At 49.8% G+C, this 22802-nt stretch overlaps 1 protein-coding gene across 5 annotated transcripts in view; it reads right to left on the bottom strand.

Moving 5' to 3' along the window:
• TSPAN12 (tetraspanin 12) overlaps nucleotides 1–22802 on the bottom strand; it is a 64310-nt gene that overhangs the window by 22693 nt on the left and 18815 nt on the right. For all 5 annotated transcript variants that reach the window (XM_077855994.1, XM_077855997.1, XM_077855998.1 and 2 more), the window contains exon 5: nucleotides 4099–4173. In XM_077855994.1, coding sequence (XP_077712120.1) covers nucleotides 4099–4173 — 75 coding nt within the window. The remainder of the gene's footprint in view (nucleotides 1–4098; nucleotides 4174–22802) is intronic.

Genomic DNA, 22802 nt, shown 5'->3' with positions numbered 1-22802 from the left:
ATCTATGGTGCCCGGGGGAGCTGACGCACATGTGGAACCAGGTTCAGGGCGTGTAACCTCTGACCTGCGCAGTAACACAGACACTCTTAGCCAAGCAAGCTGGCACCAACTCAAGATCAGGACTATTCTGTGAGCTTATTTTAAAAACTGCAGTATTGGGGCATTCCCGGTGACTCAGCGGTTTAGTGCCACCTTTAATCCAGGGTGTGATACTGGAGACCCGGGATCGAGTCCCACATCGAGGTCCCTGCATGGAGCCTGCTTCTCCCTCTGCCTGTGTGTGTCTCTCTCTCTGTGCCTCTCATGAATAAATGAAATCTTTAAGAAAAAAAAAAAAACTGCAGTATCGGGGCGTCTGGGGGGCTCCGCAGTGCAGCCTTGGCCTTCAGCTCAGGGTGTGGCCCCGGGGTCCCGGGATCAAGTGCCACGCTGGGCGCCCCACAGGGAGCCTGCTTCTCCCTCTACCTGTGTCTCTGCCTCTCTCTCTGGGTCTCTCATGAATAAATAAATAAAAATCCTTAAAAAAATAGTATCAATAGAAGTAGTTTAAAAATTTGAGCACACAAGGTCTTCGTTGTTTTCGGTTGTTCATTTTCTTCTCTACTACTTGGAAATGTACCTACAAAAGAAAACATGCCATGCCGACCCTTGGGCACCCAACTTTGTTGCCCTCAAAATGGTTGTGTTCACATAGTTTCAATCAAGTTCTGGGAACTAAATCAAAACTCAAGCTACTCACTATAAATTATCACTCATATTCTTTTGAGTATGAAATAAATAGAAACAAAGTAAATCTCTAGAAATTTATCATCCAGAACAGCTAACATTACTGGCAAATTTTTCTAAAGAAGGAATAATGAACAGGAGGTGAGGATGTATAAACGACAGAAGTAAGGGGGAAACAGACTAATGTCCAATCTCCTGATTTGGTTATTAGAACAGTCTGATTTCAGATTGTATTTTACAAAACAAATATGAGTTGTTTCCCTCTTGTAACCACAATCCATGGGAGACCAAATATGGCAAGACACAGAGGAGATGGTTGAGGTTCTGGCACAAAATCCTGTGATTTGGCCATAAGGGAAAACACACTTACTGGCTTCTTGCATGGAACAGCTAAGAACACAAAGCCCATTCTATGCAAAGGCTGGGTTCTGCAAAATTTGGCAGCTAATAAACTTTAATGGCACTTTTCATTCACACTGCTATTAGTGCAAAAGCAATAAAAAAAAAAAAAAAAAATCCCTGACCAACTTTTTTTCCAAAGGACCATTTTCCACATTTCACTCTCGAAACAGCTCCAACAGCTCTCGCATTATCCTGGTGACTTAATGGGGGAAGATTTACATCAGTATCCTAGGTTACTAGGTTCCTACGCCTACAGTGGCCTAGGCACCCACTCCAAAGGGCTGGCACCGTGCACCCACTTAGTACCACCGTGTGACCAGGAAGACGTTTGCAGACTGCCCCTAACGGAATAGAAGTATCTTCTGGATTTATGTTTATATGAGAATCAAGGCATTTCCTTTCAATACCTTAAATTAATTCATCTACTTGTTATAACTTAGGAGATTCATCAGAGAACAGGATGGCATAAAAACTATACAAACCGTTTTAAAACCCACAGAAAATAAACTCATTCCTAAACCCTTTTATTTATCAAAAGGAACATGATCAAAGGTCATTAATTAGGGCGGCCGGATGGCTCAGCGGTTTCGCGCCGCCTTTGGCCCGGGGCGTGACCCTGGGACCTGGGATCGAGTCCCGCATCGGGCTCCCTGCGTGGAGGCTGCCGCTCCCTCTGCCTGGGTCTCTGCCTCTCTCTCTCTCTCACTGTGTGCCTATCATAAATAAATAAAAATTTAAAAAAAAAAGTCATCAATTAAATGCCTACGATCTATTGCTTGAATGTCAAGGAGATACATGTATTTTCTGGAAACAGGAAAAAATCAGAAGCGTCCACCTCTTTATCAATAAAACACAGCAGCCGAGTGTGGAACCAACTCCTCTTCACCCCCCGGAGTGTACCATGTTCCTAGGGATGGATGGACCCGGGATTCTCGGAGACAGCAACGTGCATCACCCCTTGAACAGGAGACTTCCCAAGTCTCCGACTTTTTTGTGAAGCGAGTCAGACAGAGCTCGCCCTGACTTTCCAGCTTGTGGGAGAAGGAAATCGCCGTCAATTCTCTCTGGCTCGCGGAGCGTGGACCGGCAGAGCGCGCAGCCCCCGGCGGTCTGTCCTCTCCGCCCAGAATTCAGACCCGGCCCGACGGCGGCGGACTCCCCAGCCCTTCCAGAACCTTCCCGCCCCCAGCGACCCCCCCCCGACGGACGCGGGCTGACTGAGCGCTCCTCGGGCCCCTGGAGTCCGCGCGCGGGGCCTGCGCTGAGCGGACGCCGCGGCCCAGGCGCGACCCCGGGTCCCCTCCCTCCGCCTGGGTCTCGGCCTCTGGGTCTCTCATGAACGAATAAAGTCTTTTATAAATAAATAAATAAATAATAAATAAATAAATAAAATAAATAAAGATCCCCGGTGGCTCAGAACAAATAAAGTCTAAAAAAATAAATAAACAAATAAATAAATTAAATAAATAAATAAATAATAAAATAAATAAAAAATAAAATAAAATAAAATAAAATAAATGAAATAAAATAAAATAAAATAAAATAAAATAAAATAAAATAAAATAAAATAGGGATCCCCGGTGGCTCAGCGGTTAAGCGCCGCCTCGGGCCAGGCCGCGACCTCGGGTCCCGGATCCAGCAGGGAGCCCGCTCCTGCTCCTCCGTCTGCCGGGGTCTCGGCCTCTGGGTCCCTCTGTCTCTGGGTCTCTCATGAATAAATAAATAAAATCTTAAAAAAAGAAAAAAAAAAAGAAAGAAAGCTCCTAGACTCACCTCTTCGAAGCTCCTACGTGTTCAAGTACCCGGGACACTGGGCGGGCGGCGGAGGCCCAGGCCCGCCCCTCACGGCCGCCCGAACCCCACCCCCCACCCCCCCGACCCTATCCCGGCCGCGCCAGCGTCCCCCGCAGCCCGGGCCCAGGAGGCGGCGGCGGCCAGGACGGCGGGCGTGACGCGGACGGAGGCCCCGCGTGGGCGACCCCGGGGAGCACGTGCAGCCGCCGCGCGACGGCGACCCTCCAGGCGGGAAGCCTCGGCCCCACGCGGCCCCACGCGCCCACCCCCAGTCGTGAGGCGCAGGCCGGCCGAGCGCGGAGGAGCCGTCCCGGGCCGAGCCTCCGCCCCGGGCGCCGCCGGCTGAGGTAAGCGCGCAGCAGCGGTGCAGCCGCGCCCAAGGGACGGCCCCGCTGCCCTGGGCTCCCCGCCAGGCCCCAGGCTCCGCCCCTCTCCGGGCCCTAGGCCCCAGGCTCCGCCCCCCGCCCCGCCAGGCTCCGCCCCCCCGCCCCGCCAGGCTCCGCCCCCCGCCCCGCCAGGCCCCAGGCTCCGCCCCCTCCAGGCCCAAGGCCTCAGGCCCTGCCCCCCCAGGCCCCAGGCTCCGCCCTCCGCCGGGCCCCAGGCTCCGCCCCCCGCCAGGCCCCAGGCTCCGCCCCCCCGCCAGGCCCTAGGCCCCAGGCCCCTCCCCGCCAGGCCCCAGGCTCCGCCCCCCGCCCCCGCCAGGCCGCAGGTCCGCCCCCCGCCTGGCCCCGCCCCCCGCCAGGCCCCGCCCCCCGCCCCGCCAGGCCGCAGGCTCCGCCCCCCGCCAGGCCCCCCTCCCCCCGCCGCCTCAGGCCGCAGGGCGCCGCCAGGCGAGGAGCCCTGCTGTGGGCCGCCCGCCGCCCCGGGGACCGGACCGGACCGGGTGCAGCGCGCAGAACGCCGCAGTCGCCGCGGCCACCGGCGCTCCTCACGCAGGAAGCACATGTCGGCGCTCGAGGTAAGGGGCGGCGGCTGGGGGGCGCCGGGCGGCGGGCCCTGACCAGGCCCGGGTCTGCCCCTGCCCCGCCCGAGCCGCAGCCCCACTCGGTGCGACCGCGCACACGGCCCAGGGACCCCATTCGGGTGAGTGGCCGCGTGCCCCGATGACCCAAAGTCCCCGTCCCACAGGCCGAGCCCGACGTGGCCCCGGGTCGGACTCCGGCCCCTTGAGCTCACCATGATCTCCTGCTCGTAGGTCCAAACGCCACACGCCAGTTCCACACAGAAGATGACCAGCAAACTTCCGAAGTACTGCGGGGAACAGAGCAACGGGCTGTTAGAGAGTGGAGAGAAGGGGTCACCGTGACGCGGCCGCCAGGAGCCAGAGGCACTACCCAGGAGGCGCCCCCGGCCGCGTGGCAAGCGGCGGCAACCTGAGAGCCGTGTGCAGACGGCACCTGCCGGTCCCCCAGAGGCCCGCGGCCCCCCAGACGCCACGGGACCGGCGGTCCCCCAAAGGCTACGGGACAGACGGTCCCCCAGAGGCCACGGGATGGACAGTGCCCTAGAGGCCCACGGGACCGGCGGTCCCCCAAAGGCTACAGGACAGACGGTCTCCCCAGAGGCCCACGGGACGGGCGGTCCCCCAAAGGCTACGGGACAGACGGTCTCCCCAGAGGCCCACGGGACAGGCAGTCCCACAGAGGCCACGGGACTGACGGTGCCCCAGAGGCCCACAGGACGGGCGGTCCCCTAGAGGCCCACAGGACGGACAGTGCCCCAGAGGCCCACAGGACGGGCGGTCCCCTAGAGGCCCACAGGACAGACAGTGCCCCAGAGGCCCACGGGACGGGCAGTCCCCCAGAGGCCCACGGGACGGACAGTGCCCCAGAGGCCCACGGGACGGACAGTGCCCCAGAGGCCCACGGAACGGGCGGTCCCCCAGAGGCCACGGGACTGACGGTGCCCCAGAGGCCACGGGACTGACGGTGCCCCAGAGGCCCACAGGACGGGCGGTCCCCCAGAGGCCCACGGGACCGGCAGTACCCCAAAGGCCACAGGACAGACGGTCTCCCCAGAGGCCACGGGACAGACGGTGCCCCAGAGGCCCACAGGACGGGCGGTCCCCCAGAGGCCCACGGGACGGACGGTGCCCCAGAGGCCCACGGGACGGGCGGTCCCCCAGAGGCTACGGGATGGATGGTCCCCCAGAGGCCCACGGGACAGACGGTCCCCCAGAGGCCCATGGGACCGGTGGTCCCCCAGAGGCTACCAGTGGTCCCCCAGAGGCCCATGGGACCGGCGGTCCCCCAGAGGCTACCAGCGGTCCCCCAGAGGCTACGGGACGGACGGTCCCTTAGAGGCCCATGGGACTGATGACTCGCCAGCTCGTCCAGGGCCTCGCGAAGGGATGGGGCACCTCCTCTTACAGGTGACAAGGTGAGCGCAGACCACGTGAGCTGCTCAAGACCGTGCACTGTGCATGGGTGGGGGGCTGGGGGGGGCGCTGTACCCTGGGCCCGTCCTGAGGCGCATGTGCCTCTGCAGAAGGCAAAGTGTGAGAGGCACGGGCTCTGCACTAATTCCAGCAGAAACAAGCCCCTGCTTTCAGGTTCCTCGCTTCTCGGGGGTCGCTGGGTCAGCGTGGGGGCCCTGGGCTCAAGCTCCCTGACCAAACCCTTCTGCCAGAGGGGCCGCTCCCCAAGGGCAGCAGCTGACTGTGCCCCTCCGTACCTAGCAGGTGCTCCACACACACCTGGCCCAGAAAACAACAGCCGAAAGCAGAGCGGAGTGATGCCACAGGGAGAGGCTGGGCGCCAGGGGCTGCCTTGGGCGGGCCACCTTCACCAAGGTCATTTTTAGGGTGAGTCAATAATGCCAGGTGCAAGGCTGCCTTCCCGGGAAGCCAGGAGCGTGGGAGGGGGTGCGCTGGGCACGGGCAGCATATGTGGGCGAGGACCACAGTATGACGAGCCAGCTCTCCAGGGGTGGCAGAAAGGATTTCGGGTTTCATTCTAAGTGTGATAAAAATCCAGCAGCATGCCACACGGTCTGACAACATTATAAAAACACGATTCTGGCTGTTTTATTAAAAACAAACAAACAAAAAAAACCTGTAGGCGAGCAAAGATGTGATCGGGCATCTAAATAAAAAATTGGTCTAGGACTAGGGTGGCAGCAGGGAAATGGGGGGGCGGGGAAATGGATTGATGGAGGCTGGTGAGCCATCAAAACGTGAACGCTGAGCTGCTCTGCTCCTGACGTTTGCCAAGAAAGGAGAGGAGGAAATAAAAGATGTAGAAAATTGGGCTCTTTTTCCACTACTTCCAGGCTCTATCCCTATGACTTAAAAGTATAAATCACTGCTATTAGTGTTAATTGGATTCCTTCATATAAAAAAATTAATAATATATATAGCTACACAATGTCTCGGATAATAACACAGTTTGACAATAAAAATTGGATCAGAAGATAAAGTAATATTTTCTTAAGGGAAGCACATTTGACAAGCGCTTTTATTTTCAATATGTGCAGTACTCCTGGTCAGTTTCAGTCTACTCAAATCTCATTGCCTTAAAGATCTTAGGCCTAAAATGATGACCAGAAGAAATATTGTGAACACAGTACTCCAGGTCAGGTTTTCTGCAAACTCTCTTTAGTGGCTTGTTGAAGAGATTTCTAGACATGAGCAATACTATACAAAGAGACCAAACAATCAATCATCATAAGCTGGATCAATGTTTTCCTACCTTTGATAAGATCCTACGAGAGAGTAAAGCTCCCAAGAAACATTACACTGTGGGATATTTTTGTTTTCTCAAATCCCTAACCTAAGTTACTTCCAACACTGACGTCTGGTTACGATGAACACCAAAGCAGACCTGAAAAGGCAAGACATCCCAAAGTAAAACATAGATGTGGCCGCTGGGGCTGGTCAGAAGGTAACTTTCCGTGGCCTTGGGGATCACCAGGCAGGTGTTCTGGGTTGATTCCATATCCCTGTAAGTCCCACTTGAGTCACCTCTCTTGTTTCGTGCCTCCTGGAGTCACTGTCCAGTTAATGATGTCTGTGCTGCAGCAGCAGAAAGGCCCCAAGCACAGAGCCAAGGGCAAAGTGCCCAGATGTGAGCAGTACTCGCAACACCTGAGTAACCGCCAGGCCTATGGATCCAAGAGGTGCAGTAGCCAATGCGTGAGAGCCCCTCCGACTTCTTACAGCCAGATTTGCAACGGGTCAGTGACACCAGAGCTTAGGCAACCCCAGGAATGCATAAAATACATGGAACTAAAGCAATCTCTCATTAAAAACTCAAAACTGGGGATCCCTGGGTGGCGCAGAGGTTTAGCGCCTGCGTTTGGCCCAGGGCGCGATCCTGGAGACCCGGGATCGAATCCCACATCGGGCTCCCGGTGCATGGAGCCTGCTTCTCCCTCTGCCTGTGTCTCTGCCTCTCTCTCTCTCTCTGTGTGTGACTATCATAAATAAATAAAAATTTAAAAAAAAAAAAAAACCTCAAAACTGAGGGGCACCTGAGTGGCACAGTCAGGTGAGCATCCGACTCTTGACTTCAGCTCAGCGTCGTGAGATCACGTCGTGCGCGTAAGACTCCGTGCCCAGGGTGGAGTCTGCTGGAGATTCTCTCTCTCCATCCCTCCTCCCTCTCTTCCTCTCTCTCTCTCTCTCTCTCTCTCTAATAAATCAACCTAAAACAAAGAAAACTCCAAAAAACCAGAAACTCAAAACTGAGATGATCCATTTTGGGAAGGAGGGTGTCCATATATGTTGGACACTCTTTTTAACTCTGGGGAAAGGCTAAAATGTTTTTTTTTATCTGCAGATGTCCAGTGATGTCGTTTGAGGCATGTCCTTCCATATAAAATGGTTCTTCTGTCTTTATCCTACTTATACTCAAGAGCACAGATTTTATTTGACCTTTGAATTGAAAATAAAGTTTCATCAACATTCTAAAACTTTCTTGGGTCAAAGTAAGTCTGGAATTTATATTCTCGCAAACAATGCAGCAGCTTCGTGGTCAGCTGCCATGGCTTTGTTACCATGGTGTGGGCTTCATGCATCCAGTCTTCCAATTCCAGGGAAGACACAAAATGCCAAAATGCATTGTTAACACAACACACGGAGATCATTTACCCCTACTTTTTCTTTTCCGGCGAGCTCCAAGTCCTCAATGGTCATCCTCGTATTGACTATTGTCCAGGGAATCACTCTACCACTATTTCGCTTAAGGGCTGGACCTGCGTGAAGGCATCTGCTAATGAGTAGTTTCAACAGGACAAAGCTGGCAAAGAATAAGAAACAGGTGCCACCGACATCTGCTATGACAAAGTGCATGCACGCGTCCTGCTGCAGCGGGAGGCCATGGGGGGGTGGAGAGCCTGGGAGCACAGGAACAGGTGTGCAAATGGCCCTGCCGCGCAGCCCGCACACCCCCGCTGGGGAGAGGTGTGTGCCCACCCGACATGCACACATGCAGCCCGCCTCCTCGGTGCCGTCCTCCCTGACGAAGAGCTCAGACTCTGAGGACTGAAGTCAGACCCCCTCGTGAAGGCAATCTGTGACCTCTGGCAAATCGCTCCCCGTCTGTCTGCTCCTCTGAACGGGAGACACAAAGAGCCTTCTTCGCTGTCACCATCAAGGCTCAGGTGATACGTGGGGAAGCGGTCTGAACGCTCTTTGAATTTCAAGTTCGTATGACACACACGAAAGTTGTTCCGAACCATCAGCAACAGTGTCTCCCGCCGCCGGCCGGCGGTCTCCCCCGGCAGGGCCCGTGAGCTGCATCCTTATCACAGTCCTGCAGCCCTTCCTCCCTCCTTCCCCCCTCCTTCCCCCTCCTTCCTCCTCCTTCCTCCCACCTTCCCTCTTCCTTCCTCCAACCTTCCCCCTTCTTCCCTCCTTCCCCCCTTCTTCTTTCCCCCTCTTTTCCCCCTCCCCTTTCCCCCCTCATTCACCCTCCTTCTTCCTCCTTCCTCCTGCCTTCCCCCTTCCTTCCCCCTCCTTCTCCCTCCTTCTCCCTTCCTTCCTCCATCTTTCCCCCTTCTTCCTCCCTCCTTCCCCTCTCCTTCTCCCTCCTTCCTCCTCCTTCCTCCTGCCTTCCCCCTTCCTTCCCCCCTCCTTTCCCCTCCTTCCCCCTTCTTTCCTCCTTCCTCCCTCCTTCCCCCTTCTTTCTCCTCCTTCCTCCTGCCTTCCCCCCCTTTCCTCCATCCTTCCCCCATTCTTCTCCCCTCCTTCCCCCTCCTTCCCCACTCCTTCCTTCTGCGGGCAGCCAGGTGCCCCCGCCTGCTGTGCACCGGGCCTCCGAGACTCTGGCCTTGCACCCCGCTCGCTGGCTGCCTCACACACTGCCAGACCACCGGTTCTGGCTGCCTGGGATCCTGTCCATAAACATTATTTTATCCCCAGGAAGTACCCATCCCTAGGCGGGACAGATCGCACAGCAAGCCAGCAATAAATGTCTGGTGGATATAACGACCAGTTTACCAACTAAAAAGACCCATTTCAAATTTCCTTGAGATTCTCAAATTTGAGCTGACTTTCTAACACTTGACTCCCTCTGACTTCTGCTTATATATTTAAAGAAATTTAAACACTGTGTTTTACTATTGTCTTCCTCGTGGATCATTCTATGATAATTCAGTGTGTCTTTAAACACTTGGGACAACCTAACCAAGCTAAAGAAAAGGAGCAATGCAGACTCCCCCTACCCTGCCTTTCCCTGGCTACTAACGACTAAACATTTCAAACAAATGAAGAATGAGAAACTGTGTGTTTATACAAGGAAATGAGAATGTGATCATTTGCATGATGAACTATTTTATTTGCTTTAAAAATTGTTCAATACTCAGTTCCTTAAAATAGCTAAGTTCCTCTACTGTAGTTAAACTAAAATTTGTGTCCTACAAATCCATGTTATCTTTAAGCACACAGTCATGAAAAAAAACTGCGTCAAATAAAGCAAGGAGACAATAGGACACACCTCCCAAGCGATGCAATTAATTAGTGATTTTTTTTTCCACCAAATCTCTCAAGCTGAGAGTAATTACCTTCAGTTAAAAAAATGAGAGCCCTCACTGGGTTGGATAAAAGATCAGATAAAATGCTGTATGTAGGGCAGCCTGGGTGGCTCAGCGGTTTAGCACCGCCTTCAGCCCAGGGCCTGATCTTGGAGACCTGGAATTGAGTCCCACATTGGGTTCCCTGCATGGAGCCTGCTTCTCCCTCTCCCTCTGCCTCTGCCTCTGCCTGTGTCTGTGTCTCCGCCTCTTTCTCTCTCTCCATCTCCCATTAATAAACAAATAAAAAAAATCTTAAAAAAAAAAAAAAAGCTGTATGTGAAATTGGCTCTTTTTAAACCAGACAGATGAGGGGCCCCTGGGGGGCTCAGCGGTGGAGCATCTGCCTTTGGCTCAGGCCATGACCCCGGGGTCCTGGGATCGAGTCCCTCATCGGGCTCCCTGCACCAAGCCTGCTTCTCCCTCTGCCTGGGTCTCTGCCTCTCTCTGTGTCTCTCATGAATAAACAAATAAAATCTTAAAAAAAGAAATAAACTGGACAGATGAGAAGAACATGGGCTCTGAAACAAAGCAGCCGTGGCTTACAGATTCTGGCTCCCGTACATATCAGTTGGATGAACTCGGGCAAACATTAGGAGCCTCAGGCTCCTAATCTGTAACATGGGAATGTTAAAAATCACCTTGCAGTGCGGTGCTAAGGATTCAATCAGGAGGAGTGCTGCTGTGGAGTAAGCACTAGTAGGAACTATGTTGTAGCATCTGTCGGAATAAAGTCACCGAGGACGAGAGGCATCCTTGTGGCCTAAACACTCACCATGCTGACAGGCATGGGCCACGTACCTGAGGCCAAGTTCTAGAATAGGTGTGCCGCGCCCAGAGGATGAGGCAAGAACCGCTGTGTGTCTCCTTCAGCCAGTGGCACTCCCGCTAAGGACATCCAGTCCCACCAGCTATTTGATAAAAGCCTCACTATCCCTACCCAGTCAGGATATGGCTGGTATCTTTCCAAACATCTTTATTAGGAAGCGAAGCAGGAAGTGGTGGGTGGGGAGCCCAACTTCTTTTTCAAAAGAAGATCAGTGTGTTATTTTACGCTAAGACTGGCCACAAAATGGTAAGAAGGCGTCGGTTAACCACTCCCTGTGTCCGCTGGAAAGTATTTGAGGAGGAAGAGGGGGACATGGAATCCCACCTTCCTATTCAAGACCTTGGAGACTTGGAGGTAAATGCATCCCCCCCCACCCCCGGAGACACGGCGGGAGGGGGGGTAGTCCCCACTAGTAAAGGGAATTGCGTCTCGTGATATGTATACAGACCAAACAGTAAAATCTCAAGGAAGGCTTTTCCTAAAGAGACATTTATTTATAAAAGTGAGTTGGTTCCCTGATACTACCCACCCCAGGATTTCCTCCTAAAGAAAGCAGATTAATAAACATATGCCCCTATCCCTTTTCCCTCCTGAAATTTCGCTAAAACAAAAATAAAGGGTTTTTGTTTGTTTGTTTGTTTGTGTTTTTTAAAGGCCTCAGCCTCGGGGTAAAGGAAAAGGAGACAAGTATAGTTTGGAAGGCGCGAATTTCTCCACAGTCCCTCAAAAGCTGAAGGCTTAAGCAGTCGTGGGAAAAGTGGCAAACCCCAGAACGCCCCAGACGCTCGGGCCCTGGCAGCTGGGATACCTCCGGACGAGGACGAGCGAGGGCTGAAAACAGAAGCACCTGCCCCCAGCCAGGGGCCCCTCCCGGGCCACCGATACGCAAGTCAGGCATCTGTCCTCTGGAGACAGGAAAACGGAGTCTCGGGACTGGGGACGCTAGAAACGGTAAAGGACGTCCCGGGAAACCAAGTCAGAGGTCAGATGTACAGAGCTTTGCCACAAAGATTCAAAACTCCAGCCGAAACAAAATAAGCACTGGATTTCTAGCCGAATCCTAGAAGCTAAAGGCCAGGGAGGAATGTCTTCAATATTTGGAGGGAAAAAATGATTTCTAACCTAAGATTCCATAGCAATTAAAATCCCCATGGAAAGGCCAACAAAGCCACGTTTAGCCACATGGGCTTTTAAGGATCCATCCCCGCCGTACACTTCTTCAGAGAACTACCGGAAGACGGGCTCCCTAGAGTGTGAGACCCAACAGAAAAGGACGATGACTTGGGATCCAGAAAACAAGGAATCTAAAACAAGAGAGAGGCAAGAGGAAACCCCAGAATGGTAGCAATGGGATAGCTCGTGATGGCAAGGGCTTCAGCCAGCCTGGACTGGAGTGGGTCTAGAATGTTCTGAGACATATTTCTTAAAAAAAAAAAAAAAATCAATAGAATGCCCCAAACATTTGAATTTATAAAGAGAACACCAGAGTGAGTGTAGAGTTGAATCAGACAGAAATACATAGAAAATAGTTACTGATTCCAAGAAAAATAAAGTATTATTCCAGAAAGAAAAATCAAACCCAGTACTTTCCCTGGCCCAGCTGTGAATAGTATTTACATAGTTATAATCTTAAAGACCGATCTCTCCAGAATGAGGACATTTCCGTATTGAGGTGTGATGGGAAGCCTGCACCCGAGGAGGGGGCATGGAAGCAGGAAAGGGTCCAATTTCCTAAGTTCTTCATCACAAGAAGTCAACGGACAGCGCTTAAAACTCAACCCGAAAAGAATGAGAAGAGTTACATAAATATGAGACTTCGAGATGGGGAAGCAAATTCCAAGGGAATCGGCTAAAACAAAATTGAAAGCGCTGCCTCTCAGAGTGGAAAATGGGAGGGTGAGGGACTACTGTTTCTCCTAAGAAGGCTTCAAGAATTAAATTAGCTGTGAATTATGAGGCACTCTGGTAAAAGTAAAAGCAAAATTAGAACAAGCAACAGTCCCCCTGACGCCTTGACACCAAAGAGAAGGAGGCTGGAGGTGGAAGGATTATCTATATTTCATACAGAAAAGGTTATTCAAAAGGCTGAAAATTATAAGCAGCCCAATTATACTTCGTGGTTACTGGAATTAAGAGGGGTGGGTGGCAACTGGAAACATCGTGCTCAGGTGCTGTCGTCCTTTGCTAGAGGCACCTCCAGTAGCTGGAATCGGAGTGCTACGGCGAAATACCGAAGGTGTATCCTGAAACGGGACTGACGGGCCCAGCCAGGGGCCTCATTTTTCACTAGGCCCCGTTTGGCAATTTAGATCTCTCCTGCGGCGCTGCTCATTAGAACCACGCATACGGTCCGCCTAAATCCGTTTAGGTTGCATTATTTTCCATGACAGTTCATTTCAGTCACAAAATTACGAAGCTTAGAATTGTTTCGGACAATTTCATTCACAACGGGGGCCTGGGTCTCGTTCCCTTTGCGGAGAGATATATACGTTGGTACATTCAGGTCTGGTGAGTATATGACATCAGAGCATATAAAAGTGTACTGAGGGCGGCCCGGGGGGGGGGCTCAGCGGTTTAGCGCTGCCTTCGGCTGGGGGCCAGGATCCTAGAGACCCAGGATGGAGTCCCACGTCGGGCTCCCCGCAGGGAGCCTGCTTCTCCCTCTGCCGTGTCTTTGCCTCTCTCTCTCTCTCTCTGTCTCTCAGGAATAAATAAATAAAATCTTTTAAAAAAAAAGTGTATTGAAAGTGTGTAAAAGACCTGGTACACTCATATAACTATATATGCAAATACGTGTATGTGAGTGCATACACGCACAGATATGCTCGCACAGGTAATTTACTGTGGCAGAGATTTACGTGCACTATATAATTTACTCCTTAAAAAAATATTACAAAAGTTGGGGCGCCCGGGTGGCTCAGGGGTTGAGCATCTGCCTTAGGGCTCCCTGACGGGGTCCTGGGATCGAGTCCCATGTCAGGCTCCCTGCAGGGAGCCTGCTTCTCCCTCTGCCTGTGTCTCTGCCTCCCTCTGTGTCTCTCACGAATAATTAATAAAATATTTTTTAAAATATTACAAAAGCATCATTAACTCTACTTTTTAGAAAGAGAAAATGGAGCTACAGGTACATTCACGCACAGCTGACAGGCAGCAGACCAGTATGTTTTCCAGAGCGCAGGCTCTGAAGCCACACATCCTGGATTCGGCCCCAGCTTTACGCCTCTCACCACCACTTAACTTTTCTGCATTTCAATGTCCTCCTCTGTCAAATGAGGATGACCGCAGTGCCCGCCCCCCCCACCCCCCCCCCCATAGCGTGGTTCGCAGAATTTAACGAGTCAGGACAATGTGAAACACATGCCAGTGGCCGGCATGTGGTACGCGCTCTCTCAGGGATGGTGCTGCTGGTGTTCGCGTTACCTCATCTACTATCCTTGGGTCCCCAGCTTCTGAACACACTCACATGTGTGTACACAAAACCTTTCTTATCTTCGAGCTGATGGGGAATGACTTAAAACCTTATGTTCCTATCTTTGATCTTTCCTAGTTGGGAGAAAAGATAAAAAAGACCACCAATAATATAAAAACTTCAAGGATGGCAAAAAAAAATGTCTTCCCACCTAGGATGGCTGGTTAAAGGCACAAATACTGCTTCAATTGCTACCTAAAATCCTTGACAGGTTATATTAAAAATTCCATCTTTTCTTTTTATGTTTTGAATTTCCCTTAAGTCAGTAAGATCAGCTTCTTTCCAGTAGTGAAATTAATTTTTCTCCTTATTCACATTTTACAATTTTATAATGAAGTCTGGTGTCATGCAGCCAATGAGTACTTAACTGTTCATTAAACAGAACTTAGACAAAAGCTCTTATAAATGAAAGTGCTCTATTTTCCTGTTACATCTCTAACGCTTTGCTCTTCATAACCAAAAGGAATAAGATTTCTGAGAAAGTGATATTTGTTTTTGTATAAAAGATCGAATGATCTTCACTTTTGGGAAAACAGATTAATTCTAAATTTTTCATTTCTAACATTTATCAGCCTAATAAAAACATAAAAGCAATCTGTCCTGACAAAGCCTGTCAATGTACTGAGTGCTTAAATTTGGAGAGTGTTAAATTTTATAAATAGTTGAGAAATATATGAAAAAATCTTTTTTATTATATGAAATTATGAAAATAAGAGCATTTTTATAGAAAATATATTATCTGAATACAAAACTTCCATCTTCATTTTATCCAGCTTTACAGAGAGAGGACTCAGATACGTAGCATGTAAAAGAAACAAAAAACCCTAAAACCCAACCTACCACAAATAGACCAGGTACTTATTTTCCAACCTGCTTTTCTATGTACACTCCAACTGGAAAATAATTTTTACACTGAAACAAAACTGTGATGTTTTTATGTAACTTTCTCCGTAGAAGCAAGCAAACAGTCACACAAGCATCACAGAATACTTTTAGTAAAAATATATTTCAACAAGAGAAAAGTAAAAATCATAAACACTGTGGAAGTTAGTTTAACCTGCTGCTCTCTTAATTTATAACTAAAAACCCAGGTCGTTCTATCATAAGGAACAGTCAAAATAATTTGAGGCCAGAAAAGTCATATTCGCTTATCTTGGAAAATTAGTACAACCTGAGATTCACCTCCCTCCAAATAAAAATGATTTCAAGATGTAACATACTTTATGGGACGTTTTAATGTTTTTTTAAAACACGGTGCCTTCTGACTCCCATCTACGTGCTACATACTCAGCACTTTTAATAAACAAAAAGTCTGATTAAAAGCCTGCATTCGTGAAATGATAGATGATAAACTCCAGTCTCTACCCTGTCAAATACTAAACTCTGCAAGCCTTCAGTGCTAAGTGTCTCTATGTCAGTTGTTTATTTTTCCTTTCCTGGTGATTGGAGGTTTAAAAATATTATATTACTTATAGTTAGTAAATAAGAGAATTCCAGTGCCAAATATTTGTACAAGATAATGGAACAGCCGACATTCTGTTAAGAATCCACTGGGACTAAACGACCAACAGTCCAAGAGTACTTGCTGCTTAAAATACACCCCCGCACAAAGCGGCTCTTTCAGCCTGGGCCCGGCACCGCGTCACGGGCCCGGTACTTTCTGACGGCCCATTCATTATTCGCCGTGTCCCGCGTCTTTCTACAAATCCTTCAAAGAAAAGGCAACGCTAAATATCCTTTTCAGAATCACAAATGGAACGAGATCGGTCTACCTTGGGAAGAAGCCAGAACCACAAACCAGTCTTTAAAGAAACACAGGCCAGTAACTCCTGAGCCCGAGCAGAGATTCCAGGCAAGGTCTGAAGACACGGGCACGCTAATGGCCCCTGTTCGTGTTTATGTTTGAATAAATAGAGAAGAACGTCTCTAATCACACATCTTGATTCACGCTCCCCTTCGATTTTGCCGACGCCGCAAGCTCGGGCCGGTGTCTCCATCAAGGATGTGGCCGAAGTGCCAGTCTGTACGTGTGGCCTCAGGCCCTGTCCGAGGTGCCGGAGAAGGAGAAGGGGCCCCTCCGGAGTGGGAGCCAGCGCCGGGGCCCACGGCTACACCTCCGCAGGGGAGGCGCTAAGGGGCAGGCGGCGAAGGGTCAGCCGGGGGACGCAGGCCCGGCTGTCTCCCAACGTGCGCGGGGGTACCGGCCTGACCAGGCCTTGTACGTAGCACGGGGCCCATCCCCTGAATTCGAGACAGCGGGTCCCATCACCAGACCCCCGGCTGCAAAGTGCAACTAGGAAGGAGCCTTGGGGGCAGCTCAGCGGTTAGGGCCGCCTTCAGCCCGAGCTGTGACCCCGGGGTCCTGGGATCGAGTCCCACGTCGGGCTCCTTGCATGGAGCCTGCTTCTCCCTCTGCCTGGGTCTCTGCCTCTCTCCCTCTCTCTGTGTCTCTCATGGATAAATAAATGAAATCTTAAAAAAAAAAAAAAAAAAAAACAAAAAACGGAAGGAGCCTTGGAAATACCCTAAGCAACAAGAGCCAAAAGAACACCAACCTCCATTCTCACCCAGGCTGTGCCTCTCACTCAGACCCGACCAAATGCAGCCGGATGCCTCCCCAAAACAAGAGGGGCAGGGGTTCATTATAGCAGACACCTGTATGACAACGTCGTTTACAAGACAACAGGTTAGGAAACTGGAGATTTTAAGAGACGATGTTTTATTGGTTGGGAAGAGAATTTATACATCAACATCACCCAGTAACTTTCGGACCTAACTTTAACTCTAACGTCTGCAAAAGTATCTCCTTCTAAATCCCAGTCTTTCAATCATTTGACCCTTATTTTCAGATAGGCGCTGTAACTTATTTTTGTAGGTTCTCCAGAATAACCACAAATGCTATTTGATAAAAAGAATGAAAATAAAGTGTTTCCTTGAAATGGTAGGTTCTCCAGAATAACCACAAACCCTATTTGTTAAAAAGAGAATGAAAATAAAGTGTTTCCTTGAAAGGGTACAAATCCATGTATAAAAATATTTATTACAAGTACAGAGGTTTGTTGCTGTTTTTTTTCTCCTGTTTTGATAAATCTATTCAAGTAAAAGCACTTTCTTCTTGAGCGAAAAATATATCTTCTTCCTTAAAAGAAGAAAGTAGATGAACATACCTCCATTCACAGCCACGCTCAATGTTCAGGGAAAGAAAACCCTGTGAAACATGATAAAATCTTTCCGCTCTCACCAAAGTCGTTCGAACATCCATAGTTCAGTCTGATAGAAGGAATAGTTTGGATTCAATAGCATGAATCACGAACGATTTTAAACAAGAACTATCTGAGCTGTAGCGGCGCTGGAGAGTAGAGATCCCCCAAGACCTGCTTTATCAACAGACCGATGATTATGGGAAGGGAGCACATCCATTATCGGTGGGTAGATGCTTCATAGGCTTGAAAAGTTTGTTCTCGACCAAGTTAATGACTCAGTCGTTCATGGAACCTCCCCACACCCCCCCCCACCCCCGAGGCTGGAAAACTGGGGCTGCCCGTCCTCCGCAGAACTACCTTCTATCCTTTTGGCTCAGGGATCCTTGAACCTGGCCTGTCCCCCTGGGGGCACCTTCGCCCAGCACCCTGCTTCCCCGGTGCCCACGTCAGCGTGATCACCGTATTTTTGCTGTGACACCTCAACCACCAAACATTGTCCACATTAACAAACATTTTCCTTTTTTTTTTAATGATAGACACCTGAAAAAAATTCTAAGACCTAAGATAAGACTTCCCCACCTGAGCACCTTTATTTATTCATCAGTGAAAAACACACTATTAGAATCAAGCATGTCCTATACTGTCTCATATCATTTAAAAGAGGTTCTCCGAGGGGCCCTTAGGGTGGCTCAGTCGGTTAGGCATCAGACTCCTGATTTCTGCTCAGGTCGTGATGTCAGAGTCGTGAGATCGAGCCCCATGTCGGGCTCCTCGCTCAGGGTGGAGTCTGCTTGAGATTCTCTCTCTCTCTCTCTCTCTCTCTCTCTTCCCCCCACCCCTGCGCATGTGCTCTAAATAAATAAATAAATAAAATCTTTAAAACAAACAAACAAACAAAACGTTTCTGTAAATGTGAAGCTGCTTGAGCCCAGAGTGGTGACACCAGGCAGCGATTTTCTCCCAGGTAAATGGGCAGGAGGCTCAGCAACTGGCAAGGACAGATGTGCCACCAGCGTTAGGGAGCAAAAGACAGACCCCGTGACTCTTAGGCTCACAGTGTGCACGACACGCTCACACAGACAGTGCCCAGCCCGCGTGCCCCGCTCCAAACACATCGGGGGCTTCCGAGTCTTGGCACGGTTGCCCTCTCCACCAGCCTTCCAGCCTTTAAAATACTTTCATAGCACAAAAAGAAAACTTTTAGAATTAAGATATTCTAATTATGAAGGCAAACCTTTCACGGTTTCACTAAATGCTCCATCCACAGGGTCCACTCAGGTGTAAACCCTGCACAGAACTGGCAATCTTAAAATATTTTGAATGCTTGCTTCCCAGAAGAGCCACGGAAAAAAAGTCATATTTTCACTTAATGAGAAACAATTCCTACGCTGGTAAGTATCATCTAAGAACAATCTTACCTTTGTTAAGGACAGTATTTCAAAAATGTCTTTATAGTGGTCATCATTTTGAGGAAATTTGTAGTTTTGAAATTCTAAAGTTTGAAAACTAAAACAGCGGTGATCTGAAGAAAATGCAGCGATAACCACTTATTTTAGAATGACTCAGATACGTTGCTCAACGGAGGTACTAAGTGATACGACGACCGTGTTTCTACATTTCAAATAAAATTTAAATTAGCGTTTCTGTCCTGTGAGCTGAGGAGATTCGTTTTAACCCGAGCACATCACCAGGGCCTGTTATCACCCTTTATCTGAAAAAAGGGAAAAATATATGGATCGCGATCCTGAAAAAGTGTTTTGAATTTATGCGATTTCATGAAATACGCCGTAACTTTGATTCACAGACTATTATTTCATCGTGGACTTCACGAGACACTGCATATAAAGTATCAAACATCATTTTTTCTAGAAAGTGTCTCTAAAAGCTACTTCCCTCATTGGCCGAAATGACAACTCTCTCACTTTGTACCCGTGTTCCTCTGCCCTCCTGCTTTATCCCTGTACTCGCGGAGGCCTAGACGGCTATGCGGCTTAAATGAACATCGGCTGTTTCACGTTTGCCAGAGGAAGCCAACCAATGGGGGGGGGGTGACGAGGCCCACCCCTTGGCTTCGCCTCCGAGGTGCACCTGCTGCGCCGGCCGCGGGCTCGCACGGCGTTCGGTGAAGCAGCGCATCGACATGTCTACGGAGGAAACACCAGACGACAGAGCTTAGGAACGCTACGGTCAGCAGTACAAAGGCTCGGACTCTTCCGCTTCGAACCGCGAAGCACAGAGTCCAGGACACTCAGCATCCCGTCCCGAGGGCCCCGACTCGGACGCGCTTCGGTTCCAGAAAGACAAGACACCTGCCGGGCGCCAAGGCACCGGGACCGGGAAACCGACGGGGCCCTGGGACCCGGCCCGGCCCGCCGCGCACACGGGAGCGGCTGTGGAACCCGGCCTCTGGGGCCAGGGAGGTCCCCATCGCCTTCCGTTCCCTCTGCCGGACACCTCTGCGAATTCGAGGACTAAATGTGAAACCGGAGCTTCCAAAGAATTCTGGGTCTCGTGGCACGAGAACCCGCGTGGATCGGAGAGCTGCGACCCGAGCACAGGAAAGGTGCCTCCCCCTAGAATAAGCCCTCACGGCTGATGTCAAGTACTGCGAGCGCTACTCCGCGTGCAGTCACGTTTGTCCAGACCTCCCGTCCAGCAGGGCCTCCGGATCAGCCACCTTGAGCCGGTCCCCACAGTCTGGGTCGGGACCCCAGCCGGGGCTCCGAGGACCACTGAGTGGCCCCCAGCGGGGCTCACGGCCCCCAGCCCCCCACCCCCGTGCTAGACCAGCCCATCGGCTGTTCGCAGCCCGAGGACCCCGCAGGCTCTCCCACAAACGCCTTCACAACCGCGCTACATCGTGCCCGTCTCACCCGCCGGGACACCACAGCACCCAGCTCTCGGGGCCCTCCCTGTGTCGCTGCACGCGCTTCGTGTTGTTCGAAAGCCCCTGGCTGCCCTTCTCCGCCACAGCCTCGGACACATTTTCAACACCTTTTCAAAACAGCTCATACGGACCCTCCTTCGAAACCTGCCAGAAGTTTCCAACCGCTCCTTATTCTGTGTCCCCACACTTTTTTTACGTATAACTTCAATACTGCAGTTCGCTTTATTTGTCTGGCTCCTTCCCTTTCCTCTTCGTATGTCCCGTGGCTAGCACTGATGGGCACGTGGCTTCGGCGGGGGGGGCGATGGGGATGGGAAGGGGGGAAAGGGAGAAAGGAATGGGAACCGGTTTCGGTTCTTTGGCAAAAGAAGAGGGAACTAAGGCAGAATTTTTAGAGTTCCCTTTACGATAAGGACATTAAAAGATTATATTTTTCAGGGTTAAATGACGAGCGAATGCCTTGCAATGACAAATGGAGCATATTTAAGTCTCACGGAGATACTCCTGGTGATGAGTCAAATGCGCTGGAGCAGGAGTGTGGTGGAGGGACAGGGACACAGGCCCGGGCTCCGGCAAGGACGGTACCGGCACGCTGGCGACGGCAACGGGCCGCCGCGTATCTCGGGGCGCCCTCGCCTCTCCGTACAGTACGGCCAACCACAGAAAGTCGCCGTATCTTCTGAGAAAACGGGGTAAACCGGTGAGCAGAGGCTGAAACCGCGATCAACCACATGCTGGACCTTGACCGAGAAACACAGTTGCTAGGCTATCGACCAAAATCATAAGCAGAAAAAAATAAAAATATTCAATGTAATAGTTTAACGTTAACTGAGTCGCTCATGACTAGCTATATAGTCATAAAACGTACAACTCCTCGGAAGAAGGCCTTAAGAGAGTCTGTAGAAAATCACTATTTAAAGATATTCCCGCTTTGCATTATGATTTCAACCCACAGAAAAAGCCCGAGGATGGTTAATTTCTTCATGGCTATTAAAAATTTACTTGATTTCCATTAAGAGAATCATTTCACATCTGATTCAATCACTGCATATTTTAAGAAAGCTTTACCAGTACCTCCGTATAATCGTTAACCATATGCAAATGTTCTGGAATAATGAAAATGGGAGGGAAAAAAAAAACCTTCCCTCTGAAACACATAGTCCTTGGTCCTAAGCATGTGCAGTGCTTCCAGGTAAGTTGTGACCAGTGCTTGACTGCGGCGGTTTGCGGGAGGTAGAATGAGGTCTATTAGCATCGGGCTCTGAGGAGTGCGGGTCTCCTGATGGTGACATGGGGGGCTGTGGGCTGTCGATACTGTAAACACGCCTGCTGATGTTTACATTCCCGAGCCGGCCCTGCTTTCCTAATGCCTATGTTAATAGCAAAGTAGAATTGCAATAACAAATGAATTTCATTTAGTCTACAGCTAAAAGCCTCGGGAGTACCCACCTAAGGCTTAAAACCAATTTCCATTTAGCTTCAATTTCTCTTTTAAAAAAAAGAGAAGGAATCTCTGCTACTAAAATCACTTTGAAAGTCATGGCATATTCACGTTTATTTTCCTAGTCGTTTTTGGCTTGTTTCCCTAATACAGTTAGGATTTAACTATTCTTATAGATATAAAAAAATATATTCCTATAAATACACAAATGTTTCTGTGCCATGACGATTTCACCTTTATTAAGAACAAATCTCATTAGAGTAGGGTTGACAGATTAAGCCAACAAGACGCCTGGATGCCCATTTACATCTGAGTTTCAGACAAACAGTGCATGATGTTTTGTAGATATGCATCCTAAATACTGCAGGGGACATACTTCTACTAAAATATTATGTGTTGCTTATCTGAAATCCAAATTTAATTGGATGTCCTGCATCCAACATGGGTACCTTAAATGGGAACTTAAATTAAGGTATTTTAACAACTTGCAGCTATAATTCCATAGAAAGGTCAAAGTTCATGACCAAAGTTCACCAGAAATGTTTTCCTATGGGTGGCCTCTTAGCCTGCCCAGTTGTGGTATTTTGGGGGAGTGGTGTGAGGGGAGCACAAGTTGGGTTAGAAAGATCTGTTTTAAGAGTCTCCCACTTTTTCCCACACCCAGAATGGGTGTTCTGACTTTTGCTTGAGCAGCACAGAGCCCAATGGCCAGCTCTTTTTTTTTTTTTTTTTTTTTTCTGGTAATCATGCAAAAGATATGGCAACTATCAGTGGTTGTCTTTTTTTTATATACTGGTTGTCTTCACAAAACAAAAAAAAAAAAAAAAAAAACAAAGCCGCTTCCTGCCAATCTCATTTACAGGTCTTAAAAGTGAAACAAGACTTCAAATACAGGGAAACGAATCAGTTGAATTGAATGCATTGAACTTCTTTAAATATTAATTAGGATAAAAAGCTAAAAAGGTGCACAAAGGAAGAAAACATGAGAGTTGCATCGCAAATATTCACCAAAGACCTAACATCCTGTCTTATTTTGCATC

This window comes from Canis aureus, chromosome 18, assembly GCF_053574225.1.
Source record: "Canis aureus isolate CA01 chromosome 18, VMU_Caureus_v.1.0, whole genome shotgun sequence".
NCBI classification, from domain to species: Eukaryota; Metazoa; Chordata; class Mammalia; order Carnivora; family Canidae; genus Canis; species Canis aureus.
Note: the sequence above shows the minus strand (reverse complement) of the source record. Positions and strands in the feature narration are given on the sequence as shown.